We start from the raw sequence: 15,058 nt of genomic DNA, 5'->3' as shown, positions 1-15,058 counted from the left end.
TATCCCTTTGTCCTCTGTATTTCTCCTTTGGTAATCATACATTTGGTTTCAAAATCCATGAGGCTGTTTCTGTTTTGTAAATTCTTTTGTAGCTTTTTTTTTTTTTTTTTTTTAATGGCAACACCCATGGCATATGGAAATTCCTGGGTCAGGGATCAGACCTGAGCCTCCACAGTGACCTGAGCTACTGCAGTTGAATTCTTAACCCACTGCGCCACAGCTAAAGCTCCGGCATCATTTTCTATTAGATTCCACGTATTAGTGATGTCATGTGATATTTGTCTTTCTCTGACCTTAGTGTGGTAATTTCTAGGGTCATCCAAGTTGCTACAAATGGCATTATTTCACTTTTTATGACTGATATTCCATTGTATATATGTACTACATCTTTATCCAGTCCTCTGTTGATGGACATGTAATTTGCTTCTTCTTGCCCCCTTTGTTTCAATGTCATACTTCAGGGCTTTTGAATATATCTGAGTGCCTTATCTATGTAAAGTTTACCTTGTTTGTTGCTTTCTAGGCAGTCTGTCAGGCTATATATATATATATATATATTTTTTTTTTTTTAAGATGCTTTGGAAATAAGTGTAGATTCACGTGTAGTTGTAAAAAATAATAAATCTTGTATACCTTTGACCCAGTTTCTGGTAACATGTTACATAATTATAGTAGAATATCATGACCAGGAAATGGATATTAATATAGTCCATAGACCTTATTCAGAACTTACATTTTTACATGCTCTTATTTGTGTGTATGTAGTTAGTTCCAGTTTTATCATGTGTGTAGGTTCACGTGCTTACTACCACAGTCAAGATACAGAACAATTCATTACCTGGATCTCTCATGTTGCCTCTTATAATCGTACTCCCTTACCCTGTCTCTCCTCTCCCACCAAGTTGCTAACACCCGACAACCATGAATTTGTTAACCACCCCTAAAATTTTGTTGTTTTAAGAATGTTGTATAAATGGAATCATATAGTGTGTAAACTTTGTGGATTGGCTTTTTTCATTCAGCAAAATTCCCTTGAGATCCTTCCAAGTTGTTCCTTATATCAGCAGTTTATTCCTTTTTATTGCTAAGCAGTGTTGTGGGGTATGGCAGGCTATATTTTGATTCTAATTATCAGCCATAACGTATCATTACTTCAGAGGTAGAGGTTATCTTTAAATGATCTTAGTGTCCCTGACAACTAGTCTGATTCCTAGTATACAATGAATGTTAATAGATGTTTGGTAAATGAATTGGTTGCTTTGTAATTTTATTCTGCTTGACAAGTAGAAATATATTCTACCAAGTTGTTTTTGGTGTCTGTAGATTCATGTATTTCTTGGATCAAAGACGTCAAATAACCATATTAAGTATTAACTTTTAAAATTACATGAGAGGGGAATTTCCATCATGGCTGAGTGATAACATGGGTTCAATCCCTGGCCTCGCTCAGTGGGTTAAGGATCCCTCATTGCTGTGAGCTGTGGCTCAGATCTGGTGTTGCTATCGCTGTGGCATAGGCTGGCAGCTACAGCTCCAATTTGATCCCTAGCCTGGGAACTTCCATATGCCATGGGTGCGGCCCTAAAAAGACAAAAAATTTTAAAAATTAAAAAAATAAAATCACACGAGAGGGAGTTCTCACTGTGGCACAATGGAATCAGTGGCATCTCTGCAGCTCTAGGACGCAGATTCAATCCTTGGTCTGGCGCAGTGGGTAAAAGGATTTGGCATAGGTCACAACTGCAGCTCAGATCTGATCCCTGGCCCAGGAACTCCATATGCTGTGGGGCGGCCAAAAAATAAAAAAACAAAATGACACAAGATTTGATTGGGGAGGGATTCGTTGCCATTTTATTGTAGGGGAAAAATGATTACACTTTCAGATCTTTATAATGGTCTTTGTTCTTTTTATAGGTCAAAGGGCTTTTAGTATGTTATTTCCTTAAAAACTGTAACAGCTTGAAATTTGCAAGCTCAGAAGCATCATTTCTATCAAACTCGAGGCTTTTTAGGGTTGAGGGGGGAGGGATGAGCTGGGGGTTTGGGTTGAAAATGTTCTAAAATTAGGTTGTGATGACGGTTGTACAACTATAGTACAGTTTGTTGAATTAAAAGAAAAAAGGCTCTTCAGGAATGTTCTTTATCTCCAGGAAGCCTTTGTGATGTTGTGCCTTTGAATTTAGGGAGCGTTGGTGGTCTTCAGTGGTGTGGAGAGCCAAAACGTTTAGAAACTGAAGCTTCTTCTGGACAACAGCCGAACTCCCTGAACCTCTCTTCTCCTTTTGATCTGAATTTTCCACTGCCAGGAGAGAAAGGTCCTGCGTGTCTCGTGAAGGTAATAAAACCTTTCATAGACCTGACTCTGACAAAGGTGTGTTAAGTGTCTTGGAAATTAAAACAGAAAACTCTTAGCATTCGTGTTAGTTTTCTCTTGCTACTATAAGAAATCATCACAAACTTAGTGACTTAAAACAACAAAAATGTATCATCTGGCAGGTTTTAGACCAGAAGTCCAACATGGTTCTCATTGGGGTAAAATTCAAGTGACAGCAATTTCAGGAGGCTCTAGGGGAGAAACTTTTTTTGCCTTTCCCAGCTTCTAGAGGCCACTGGCATTCTTGTGGCCCCTTCCGCCGTCTGGAGAGCCAGCAGAGGCTGGCTGCCCTCTAACCATATTTTCGTAGTCATGTCTTCCTGACCATAGGTAGGAAAGATTCTCCAATTTTTTTTTTTTTTTGGCCTTTTTAGGGTTGAACCCACAGCATATGGAGGGTCCCAACTAGGGATCAAGTCAGAGCTGTAGCCTCAAGCCTACATCACAGCCACAGCAACACCAGGTCAGAGCTGCGTCTGCGACCTACACTACAGCTCACAGCAACACTGGATCCTTAAGCCACTGTCAAGGCCAGGAATTGGACCTGCATCCTCATGGATACTAGTCAAATTCATTTCTGCTGAGCCACACAGGCACTCTTATTCTCCAGTTTTAAGGACATGGGTGATTAGATTAAGCACACCCATGTGGTCCAGGATAATCTCCCAGTTTAAGGTCCTTAATTTATACAAATCTTCTTTACACAAAGATGACATATTTAAGGATTCCAGTGACTGGGGACATCGTTGGGGGCATAATTCTGCCTACCACCGCGTTCTTAAGGAAAATTTTTAAAATGAGTATTTCAAATAGATGTGGAACAACTTTTTTGCTGGTTTTTTTTTTTTTGTGAAACAACTTTTTAGTATCTCTTCCCTTCCTATGTCATTTCTAACTTGCTAACATCTGCTTCGTTTCACCATGCTTTCTTTTACCAAAACCCATTTCTCACTTATATTTAAAATAAAGTAGGAGTTCCCATCATGGCTCAGTGGAAACCAATCTGACTAGTAACCATGAGGATGCATCCCTGGCCTCGCTCAGTTGGTTAAGGATCTGGTGTTGCTGTAAGCTGTGGTGTAGGTCCCAGACGTGGCTCAGATCCTGAGTTGCTGTGGCTGTGGTGTAGGCTGGCAGCTACAGCTCCTATTCGACCCCTAGCCTGGGAACCTCCACATGCTGTGGGTGCGGCCTTAAAAATACACACACACAAAAAAGTAGAAGGATGGCGTTTCCTAGTGACTCAGTGGGTTAAGGATCCAGCCTTGTCACTGCTGTAGCTCTGATTACAGCTGTGGCATGGGTTTGATCCCTGACCCAGAAACTTCCACATGCTGTGGGTGTGGCCAAAATAATGAAGTAAAGTAAAGTAGAAGAAAAACAATCTGTTAGTGGTTTTTTCCCCTGTCTGTCTTATTCTGGTTTTGGAATCATGAGAGAAGAACAAGTGATAAAAATTTCAAAAGCGATCATTGAGAGTTTCCATTCTTACTTGTTGTGGTTTTAGTTTAAATGGCACTTTACTTAGCGCACGAGCTAGAACTACCATGTTTTCCCTTCCACTCTCGCATCTCACCGATAGGAAGTTTGATAGGAAGTTTTGATAGTTTCTAAAGTCTACCCTGACAGACAACTTTGAAAGTTTGTTTTTTTTTATTTTGAGAGGCTTCATGGCCATTCTAAGTTCTGTGTTAATCCTCCTAATGCTGCATAGCTTGTGAATACTGAATAAGTCCAAAGTTAGTAATCCTGGGTTTCTCCCTTCTCTTGGCATAGTTAATAGATTTTGAGATAATGCATGTTTCTAGTTTTATTTATTTTTTATATTTTTTTGCTTTTTGGGGCTGTACCCATCACATGTGGAAGTTCCCAGGTTAGGGGTCAAATTAGATCTACAGCTGCCAGTGTACTCCACAGCCACAGCAAAGCCAGATAAGGGCTTCGTCTGTGGCTTCCACCACAGCTCATGGCAACGCTGGATCCTTAACCCACTGAGCGAGGCCAGGGATCAAACCTGCATCCTTATCGATACTAGTTGGATTCGTTACAGGTGAGCCACAACAGGAACTCCACATATTTCTAGTTTTTTTGTGTGTTTTTGTTTTGTTTTTTTGTCTTTTTGCCTTTTTTAGGGTGCTCCCTTGATATATGGAGGTTCTCAGGCTAGGGGTCTAATCGGAGCTGTAGCCACAGCAACAGCAACGCAGGATCCGAGCCGTGCCTGTGACCTACACCACAGCTCATAGCAAAGCCAGATCCTTAACCCACTGAGCAAGGCCAGGGATTGAACCCGAGCAACCTCATGGTTCCTAGTCAGATATGTTAACCACTGCACTGCGATGGGAACTCCATATTTCTAGTTTTAATTGACCATCGTCTTTGGGGAAAACTTTCTCTGAAGTAGTGGGAAAACAGACATTGCCCAGGAGTTAGGAGTCCTGTGTTTTAGTTGTTCACTTTTTACTAACTACCAGAATAACTTGAGGCAAGTACTCTTGGTCTCAATTTATCTGATGAAGGAGTTGCTTAAAAGTTCATTTTCTGATTTAAAACGCTAAGATGATATTATTGTTACTGTAATGTCAAGACTCATGTCATCTGCCTTTTTGGTGTTATTTAGTCCTAACAGTGTGATTTTGTGTGGTCTCCTGTTAGGTCTATGAAGACTGGGATTGTTTTAAAGTGAATGATGTTCTTGAATTGTATGGCATACTGTCTGTGGATCCTGTGCTCAGCGTACTGAATAATGATGAAAGGTACGTTTGCTCTTTTTTAGTAAACTTTAATTTTGATACAGTTTTAAATTTTGAGAAAAGTTGCAGTATAGTTATAAAGAATTCCCTTTTCCTCTTCATCCAAATTTACAAGTTGTTAATACTATGCTCCATTTGTTTTGTCATTGATTTGTGCTTACACACATGCATTTTTATACATAGGTACATTTTTTGAGAGTAAGTTGTGGAAGTCATACTTGCATCCATATTTCCTACAAAGACTTTCTCATATATAGTCAGAGTATTGCTGCAAAAATTGGACATTTGCCAAGAATACACTAACCACAAAACATTTAATTTCACTAATTATCTTGTTCTTTCTGACAGTCTTTTTGGTCTAGGCTCCATAGGATCACTGGTTGTATTAACCTGGAACTGTCTTTTTTTTTTGGCCTTTATGGCCTTGACACTTTTTTAACTCATTTTTCTTTTTGGCATATGGAGTTCCCTAGCCAGGGGTCATATTCACACTGCAGTTGTGACCTACACTGTAGCTGCAGCAATCCTTTTTAACCCGCTGTGCTGGGCCAAAGATTGAACCTGTGTCCTGGTGCTGCTGTGGCACAGTGGGAACTCCGACACTTTTTTTTTTTTTTTTTAATTTACACAACAAAAATTCATTGTGAGGATTCACAGTTCTGTAGTCTGAGAAGTTCAAGATTAAGGCCCAGCAGACCCAGCAGGTAGTGAGGGCCAGTTTGCAGGTGGCTGTCTTAGTGTGTCCTCAGGTGGCAGAACAGGGCCTTGACACTTTTGAAGAGTGCAAGCCAGTTATTTTGTAGACTGTCTCTCAGTTTGGGTTTGTCTGATGTTTCCTTGTGATTAGATTCCAGTTTCGCATTTGGGGCAGGAAACCACAAGGTGCGGTGTCCTCAGCATGTCCCATCAGAGGGCGCAGCACCCCATTACTGCTGAAGTCGGTTTTGATCCCTTGGTTATGGTGGTGTTTGCCAGGTTTCGCTCCCATAAAGTTACTATTTTTTACTTTGTAGTTAACAAGTAATTTAGAGGGAAATGCTTTGAGACCACATAATTTCCAGTTTCTTATTTAACTTTCACCCACTTATTTTAGCATGTTGATGATTCTTGCTTGAATCAAGTGTTATGATGGTGATTTTCTATCTCAGTCACTCCTCCAACATTTATTCTTTGGCATTCTACTGTAAGGTTTCTCCTCTCTCCCGAGTAATTTGTTCAAGTAATTTGTTTATATCAGTGTGGTTGTTAACCTGTTATTTCTAATGAGACTCATATTTTCCCATATTTGGCTTGTGGGAGCCACTTTAAGCAGGCTCTGGATCCTTTTTGATATGACCTTATCGTTGTTGGGTTTTTTTTTTTTTTTTGTCTTTTTGCTATTTCTTTGGGCCACTCCCGTGGCATATGGAGGTTCCCAGGCTAGGGGGTCTAATCGGAGCTGTAGCCACTGGCCTATGCCAGAGCCACAGCAACACAGGATCCGAGCCGCGTCTGCAACCTACACCACAGCTCACGGCAACGCCGGATCGTTCACCCACTGAGCAAGGGCAGGGACCGAACCCGCAACCTCATGGTTCCCAGTCGGATTTGTTAACCACTGCGCCACGACGGGAACTCCTGTTGTTTTTTTTTTTTTTAATGGCCATACTTGTGGCATATGGGGAAGTTCCTGGGCCAGGGATTGAATCCGTGCCTCTGCAGAGACCCAAGCTGCTGCAGTCAGATTCTTTTTTTTTTTTGTCTTTTTGTCTTTTGTTGTTGTTGTTGTTGTTGTTGTTGTTGTTGTTGTTGTTGTTGCTATTTCTTGGGCCGCTCCCTCGGCATATGGAGGTTCCCAGGCTAGGGGTCGAATCGGAGCTATAGCCACCGGCCTACGCCAGAGCCACAGCAACGCGGGATCCGAGCCGCGTCTGCAACCTACACCATAGCTCACGGCAACGCCAGATCGTTAACCGAACGCGCAACCTCATGGTTCCTAGTCGGATTCGTTAACCACTGCGCCACGACAGGAACTCCACAGTCAGATTCTTAACCCTCTGCACCACAGTAGGAACTCTGACCTTATCGTCGGGGGCGGCAGGGGGGGGCGCATGCCCAGGGCATGAGAAAGTTCCTGGGCCAGGGATTGAAGCTGCACCTCAGCACTGACCCAAGCTGCTGTGGTGACAGCACTAGATCTTTAACCCACTATGCACAGGAGAACTCTGACGTTATTATTTTTAAACATGTATTTTTGGACACCCTAAGCTATTTCAGCCTCATCTTGTACTTCTCATCCGTCAGTCTCAGTGTCAGCCTCAAAGGAGCGCTGGTTTCTTTAGTGAGGAATTATATTTAAAAATCAAGATCTAGAGTTCCTGTTGTGGCTCAGTGAGTTAAGAGCCCCACATGGTATCTGTGAGGATGTGGGTTTGATCCCTGCCCTGGCTCAGTGGGTTAAGGACCTGCGTTGTTGCAAGCTGCAGTGTAGGTTGCAGATGTGGCTCAGATCCAGTGTTGCCGTGGCTGTGGTGTAGGCTTCAGCTGTAGCTCTGATTCAGCCCCTAGCCTGGGAACTTCCATATTCCACAGGCGTGGCCCTTTAAAAAAAAAAAAGGAAAAATCAAGATCCAAATGTCACCGTGGTCATTGGTACTGTGCTGGCATCACTTCCCTGCTGTTTTAACGGGCAGATCTCAGAAATAAGTATATACGTAATTACACACACATATACACATTTGTGTACACGCATGTATCTGTAGGTCTTTGCGTTATTTCCAAGTCTATATATCAAAAACCATGAGTTCACACGGCCTTTCTGGTTCCACTTTAGTTCAGCTCCACAACTAGGTGTCGTTCTAGTTTTCCTCCTTTCCATACTTGTAATTCCCTGTTCTGACAGAAGGAAACTTCCAGTATGCACAGTATATTCATTTGCTCAGTTCTGCAACACAGTAGGTTCCCTTTACCTACAGTTACCTGTAGTCAAACTCAGTCTGAAATATTAAGGGGGGAATTCCAAAAATAAATTATTCATAAGTTTTAAATTGCATGCCATTGTTAATAGTATGATGAAATCCCGCACCGTCCCCATCCATTCCACCCAGCACGTGAATCGGCCTTTTGTACCCTGTATCCCACCCATTAGCCACTTAGTAGCCACCTGGGCTAGCAGATTGTCACCGTGTCATAGGGCTTATGTTCCAAGAAACTCTTATGTTACTTAATAATGGCCCCAAAGTGTAAGAGTACTAGCAATTTGGATATGCCAACGAAATGTCATAAAGTGCTATTTGTAAGTGAAAAGGTGAAAGTTCTCAGCTAATTAATAAGAAAATAATTATCTGCTGGAGTCACTAACATCTACCCTAAAAACAACAGAAGATTCTGTGAAATTGTCAAGAAGGAAAAAGAAATTTGTGCTAGTTTTGCTTTTGCATCTCAACCTGCCAAAGTTTACAGCCATAGTTGTGGTAAGTGCTTAATTAAGAGGGAAAAGTCATTAAATTTGTACAGTAAGGTATTTTGAGAGACCATATTCACATAACTTTAATTCCAGTGTATCATTATAATTGTCCTTTTTTTTTTTGTCTTTTTGTCTTTTTGCTATTTCTTGGGCTGCTCCCATGGCATATGGAGGTTCCCAGGCTAGGGGTCGAATCGGAGCCGTAGCCACCGGCCTACTCCTGAGCCACAGCAACTCGGGATCCGAGCCGCGTCTGCAACCTACACCACAGCTCACGGCAATGCCGGATCGTTAACCCACTGAGCAAGGGCAGGAACCAAACCCACAACCTCATGGTTCCCAGTCAGATTCGTTAACCACTGTGCCATGACGGGAACTCCAAATGTCCTATTTTTATTATTAGTTATTGTGGCTAATCTCTTACTTTGCCCAATTTATGAATTAAAACTCTATCTTAGGTGTGTGTGTATGGGAAAAGACAGAGTACATGTGGGGTTCAGTTCTATCCACAGTTTCAGACATCAAACACTATGGGTCTTAGAACATATTCCCTGCAGATAAGCGGGGGACAGCCATTCCAGAGAAGATATTTGCAGAATTGGTAGTACATACCACTGCAAAAAACAAGCCTAATAACTTGAGTTCAGTTTTTGTTTTGTTTTTGTCTTTTGTAAGGCCGAACCCATGGCATATGGAGGTTCCCAGGCGAGGTGTCCAATCGGAGCTTTAGCTGCCGGCCTATGCCACAGTCACAGCAACTCGGGATCCGACCCTCGTCTGCGACCTACACCACAGCTCACGGCAACGCTGGATCCTTAACCACTGAGTGAGGCCAGGGATCAAACCCACAACCTCATGGTCCCTAGTCGGATTTGTTAACCACCGAGCCGTGATGGTTCCCATCAGTTTTTGATTCAGGCTCTTTTTAGTTTTGAGTGAGAGTGTGTAGTCAGGGTGCTATGTTGCAAAGTTGCTTGGGTAACTTCTTCCTCCTTCAGTGCTGTATTGTTACTCATTATTCATTTTATGTAGTTAGGTTAATTTGTTTCCTTTGTGTTTCATTTTAGAGCTTTTCTTCCATCCTTACTGTTTCTGTACTTAAAAGAGTAAGCATAGGAAACATGAATGTTGTTGCCAAAATCAAAACTGTACAGAAAGAATGTCTGAATGTCCTTACCCACCACCCTCATCCCTTTGAACCCTGCTTCCAGCCATCCTCTATAGGGAGCCAGCCTCAGTTCCTGCTTTTATCTGCTCTGTACCTCTTTTTTGCAAACATAGATACATTTATATTTTTTCTTTTTTTTCTTTTTGGGGCCACACCTGTGGCATATGGAGGTTCCCAAGCTAGGGGTTGAATCGGAGCTGCAGCCACCGGCCTACACCACAGCCCCAAAACCCAGGATCCAAAGTGCATCTGTGACCTACATCACAGCTCACAGCAACACCACATCATTAATCCACTGAGCTAGACCAGGTATTCAGTCCACATCGTCATGGATACTAGTTGTGTTTGTTACTGCTGAGCCATGGAGGAGCTCCTCATTTATTCTTATATAAAATGGGGCGTGGTATATATACTCTGTTACACATTTTTCCCCCACTTAATATAGTCTGAAAATTCAGATTATCCTCTTTTTTGTTTTGTTTTGAAGTTGGCAAAAGAAAGGCATTGAATTCTGCCCCTCCAATAGAATTTTTTTGTTAAATATTGGACATTCCTCTTGGTTTCTCCATTGGATGACCATTTTTCACACTAAAAAAATGATACAAAACAAAAATTTTTAATAACTTTAAACGTAAATAACAGTTTCATAACAATAGTATACAGAATTGCTTGTCTTGGCTATTTCTGTTATGATGAATTTCATGTTCGAGTTACTTCATTTATGAAGGCATTTTAGTGCACAGACCTAGTACTTACTGCCTGTATGACTTTCAACTTACCTTCTACAGTGGCTTGATTTCCATTGCAAATGCAGGTGGTGTGAGGTTTCATGCATTTGTGTGTGCAAAACGAAGAGTGTCGCCCAGAGCCTGGTGCACACTACCTAAGGGTTGTTGGTCTCATCCTTATATTTAAGGAAGATGATTTATGAATTGATGGCTCTGTAAAGTCTGAGGATCTAAAAACAAAAGAATAGAATTTGGGGAAAACAGTGGGTCTGTGCGAGCTGGAGCTTTCTTGCCTCTCGGCAGGGATGCCTCTTCGTTGCTGGACCCGATGGAGTGTGCAGACACAGCTGAAGAGCAGAGGGTGCACAGTCCTCCCGCCTCCTTAGTGCCAAGGATCCATGTGGTTTTAGCCCAGAAGTTGCAGCACATCAACCCCTTACTGCCTGCCTGCCTCAGCAAGGAGGAGAGCAAAACCTGTAAGTGTAAGTGCTGAAGCCTCATGGCCCAGATACTGTCACCAGCGTGCGGGGGTCCATCAGGTCCTCAGTCGTCACAATCAGCTTCTCCAGCCATCGCCCTTGCTTTGCCCCTTTTTCCTCTGTGTTAATTCTCTTCATTAAAATGAGGTTCCTCAAGCTATATGTCCTTCCTTCCTTCCTTCCTCCCTCCCTTCCATCTGTCTTATTTTGACAGTTGGCATCACTTACCAATATTTTAGGTCCACAGTGGTTGTCTGTGACATATAGTGCTTTGTTCCACAGTTATTTTTTAACTTAAGAGACGCAAGAGGAGCCAGTGTGTATTCTGAATTTGGTTTCCCTTCTCTCTCCAGTTGTTTCCAGTTTCATGTCTGAATTGTCTCCAGTCAGAGCAGAACTGCTTGGGTTCCTCACTCATGCCCTTTTGGGAGACAGTTTGGCTGCTGAATACCTTATATTGCATCTCATCTCTACCGTGTAAGTACTGTGTTGCTGGTGGGTTTTCATTTATTAGACTTCACCACAAGATGTTCTTTTTCATTTGTTCAGTTAAGAGGTGTTATACCAAATGGTAAGCATTCCTTTTTTCAACTTTCCTCACTGTCACATGTAGCATTTTGACTGTATCTCCCGGTTTGGTTTTTTTTCAGGGCCGCACCCACAGCATATGGAGGTTCCCAGGCTAGGGGTCGAATCAGAGCTATAGCTGTCAGCCTACGCTACATCCACAGTAATGCCAGATCCTTAATCCACTGAGCGAGGCCAGGGATTGAACATGCATCCTCATGGATGCTAGTTGGGTTCATTACCGCTGAGCCACAAGGGAAACTCCTCATCATAGACAGTTTTACTTTTCCCCTAAATGTTAGGTTTTCCTAGTTTGGTTTCTCTATTCAAATAACCTTACAGTAAACATCTTTATACTATAGATCTTAGTTAGGATTTGAGACAGTAGTGCATGGGGGTTAAGAGCACAGACTCTGAAACAAAACTTCCTGGGTTCAGATCCACTTCTGCCATTTCCTGGCTGTGTGAACATGAGTGTGTTATTTAAATTTCTGTGCCTCAAGATTTCTCGTCTATAAAATGAAGGTAATAATGCCTACCTCAGAGTGTTTGGGAATTAAGCACTCAGAACAGTGCCTGGCACACACCCAACGCTTACATGTTGGCTTTTTTTTTTTTTTGGGGGTCTTTTTAGGGCCACACCTGCAGCATATGGAGGTTCTCAGGCTAGGGGTTCAATCAGAGCTGTAGCCGCCAGCCTACGCCACAGCCACAGCATTGTGGGATTTGAGCCGTGTTCGCAACCTACATCACAGCTCATAGCAACGCTGGATCCTTTAACCCACTGAGCAAGGCCAGGGGTGGAGCCTTCGTCCTCATGGATGCTAGTTGGGTTCGTTAACCCCTGAGCTGCGATGGGACCTGCTGGCTATAATATTTTTTGCTGTTTCTGATTAAAAAAAACAATTGATCTAGAATTCCTTGATGGCTCAGTGGGTTAAGGATCCGGTGTTGTCATTGCTGTGGCTAGGGTCACTGCTGTGGCACAGAGTTAGGAACTCTGCCGTGGATATTGCCAAAACTAAAACAAAACTAAAGAACAGCTGATCAAAGAAATCTGCTTTATTTTCAAACAACATTAAACTAATTCTGCTTTGTTTGCTCTTTGATGGAAATCAGAAAATCACCCAAGTGTCTTATTGGTTGACATCTTTTTTTTTTTTCTAGGTATACAAGAAGAGATGTTCTTCCCCTAGGAAAATTTACGGTTAACTTGAGTGGTTGTCCACGGAATAGTACCTTCACAGAACACTTGTATCGAATTATTCAACATCTGGTTCCAGCAGTAAGATCAATATAAATTTGTATTATAAACCTAAGTGCCCTTTAAAAATCCATCTTTCGTTCAACCCAAATATTAAGCTTTGAGATTTTAATAGATCTCATTAAGGGAAAACAAACCTGCCTAGTACTGTGTTTTTTGCTCATCCCTAAACATTTCACTTTTATTGCCTTAGCACAAATTTCTCTAAGTAACAACACAACTGTAGTAAACTCTCTTAACATTGCACTAGCTGTAATGTCAGTTCATTAGTACAATTTGGTATCCTCTGTGTGCTTTAAAATCTTAAATCTAAAGAAACTCTAAATTACAGGAGCATAATTCTTTTAGTTCAGGGTAATAACTTTATCTCTACTTCCCTAATTTTGATTCTGGTTGGAAAGTCAAGTTGCGTTTATTTGCAAGGGCATCTGGAATGCATTTTTGTGTGTGTATGTTGATAAGATCTTGGGAATGAGAGAATAGCTTCTGATTAGTCATGTGACTGATAATGCTGATCACTACCTACTTGAGAAATGTAAGAGGTTGAAATAGATATTCATTTAACTAGTGTTTATTAAGTGTCTTCTAGGACCTGAAGAAACAGTAGTGGACCAAATAGACCAGCATTTCTCACACTCTGACTCACTTTTTTTTTCTTTTTTCTTTTTTTCTTTTTATTTATGTTATTTTATTTAATTTTTTGTCTTTTTGCTGTTTCTTTGGGCCGCTCCTGCAGCATATGGAGGTTCCCAGGCTAGGGGTCGAATCGGAGCTGTAGCCGCTGGCCTACGCTAGAGCCACAGCAACGTGGGATCCGAGCCACGTCTGCAACCTACACCACAGCTCACGGCAATGCAGGATCCTCAACCCACTGAGCAAGGCCAGGAATTGAACCTGCAACCTCATGGTTCCTAGTTGGATTCGTTCACCACTGCGCCACGACGGGAACTCCTTTTTTTTTTTTAAAGCTTTATTGAAGTAGTTGGTAGTTGATATACAAGGTTGTGATAATTTCTGCCATACAACAAAGTGATTCAGTTATACATATACACACATCCATTCTCTTTCAGATTCTTTTTCCACATAGATTATCACAGAATACTGGGTAGAGTTCTCTGTGCTATACAGCACTTCCGCGTTGGCCAGTCATTCCATATACTTCAGTGTGCATATGTCGGTCTCAAACCTCCAGTCTACCCCTTCTCCCCTTCCTGTCCCCTTTGGTAACCATAGTTTTTTCAAGATCTGTGAGTCTGTTTCTGTTCTGCAAATAAGTTCATTTGTTTCCTCTTTCTAGATTCCACGTAAGTGATATCATGAGATGTTTGTCTTTCACTGTCTAACCTCACTTAGTATGATAATTTCTAGGTCCATCCATGTTGGTGCAAATTGCATTATTTTATTCTTTTTTATGGCTGAGTAATACTGTGTTGGATATATGTATCCATTCCTCTGTGGATGGACATTTGTGTTGCTTCCATGTCTTGGTTATTGTAAATAGCACTGCAGTGAACATTGGGGTGCATGTATCCTTTCAAATTATGGTTTTCTCTGGATAGATGCTCAGGAGTGGGATTGCTGGATCATATGGTAGTTCTATTTTTAGTTTTTTGAGGAACCTCCATACTGTTTTCCATAGTGGTTATACCAATTTACATTCTTTTTTTTTTTGTCTTTTTGTTGTTGTTGTTGTTGTTGCTATTTCTTGGGCCGCTCCCGCGGCATATGGAGGTTCCCAGGCTAGGGGTCTAATCGGAGCTGTAGCCACCAGCCTATGCCAGAGCCACAGCAACGCGGGATCCGAGCCACGTCTGCAACCTACACCACAGCTCACGGCAACGCCGGATCGTTAACCCACTGAGCAAGGGCAGGGACCGAACCCACAACCTCATGGTTCCTAGTCGGATTCGTTAACCACTGCGCCACGACGGGAACTCCTCAATTTACATTCTTACCAACAGTGTAAGAGGGTTCCCTTTTCTCCCCACCCTCTCCAGTATTTATTGTTTGTAGACTTTTTGATGATGGCCATTCTGGCTGGTGTAAGACAGTATCTGTATCTCTTAGTAGCTTTGATTTGCATTTCGCTAATAATTAGTGACATTGAGCATCTTTTCATGTGTTTTTTGGCCATCTGTATGTTGACTTTGGAGAGACATCTATTTAGATCTTCTGCTTATTTTCTGATTTTTTTTTTCTTGGATATTGAGTTGCAGGAAGTGTTTGTATGTTTTGGAGATGAATCGCTTGTCAGTCTATTCATTTGGAAATATTTTCTCC

At 41.8% G+C, this 15,058-nt stretch overlaps 1 protein-coding gene across 2 annotated transcripts in view; it reads left to right on the top strand.

Annotated features, from left to right (window-relative positions):
• MCMBP (minichromosome maintenance complex binding protein) overlaps positions 1–15,058 on the top strand; it is a 73,218-nt gene that overhangs the window by 44,819 nt on the left and 13,341 nt on the right. Inside the window, exons 7-11 of one of the 2 annotated variants that reach the window (XM_047761972.1) lie at positions 2,184–2,335; positions 5,030–5,130; positions 10,772–10,944; positions 11,301–11,424; positions 12,682–12,799. In XM_047761972.1, the coding sequence (XP_047617928.1) occupies positions 2,184–2,335; positions 5,030–5,130; positions 10,772–10,944; positions 11,301–11,424; positions 12,682–12,799 (668 nt within the window). Of the gene's footprint in view, positions 1–2,183; positions 2,336–5,029; positions 5,131–10,771; positions 10,951–11,300; positions 11,425–12,681; positions 12,800–15,058 lie in introns of both variants that reach the window. The other variant, XM_047761971.1, reaches the window with a different exon arrangement.

This window comes from Phacochoerus africanus, chromosome 15 (assembly GCF_016906955.1).
Source record: "Phacochoerus africanus isolate WHEZ1 chromosome 15, ROS_Pafr_v1, whole genome shotgun sequence".
In the NCBI taxonomy this organism is placed as follows: Eukaryota; Metazoa; Chordata; class Mammalia; order Artiodactyla; family Suidae; genus Phacochoerus; species Phacochoerus africanus.
Note: the sequence above shows the minus strand (reverse complement) of the source record. Positions and strands in the feature narration are given on the sequence as shown.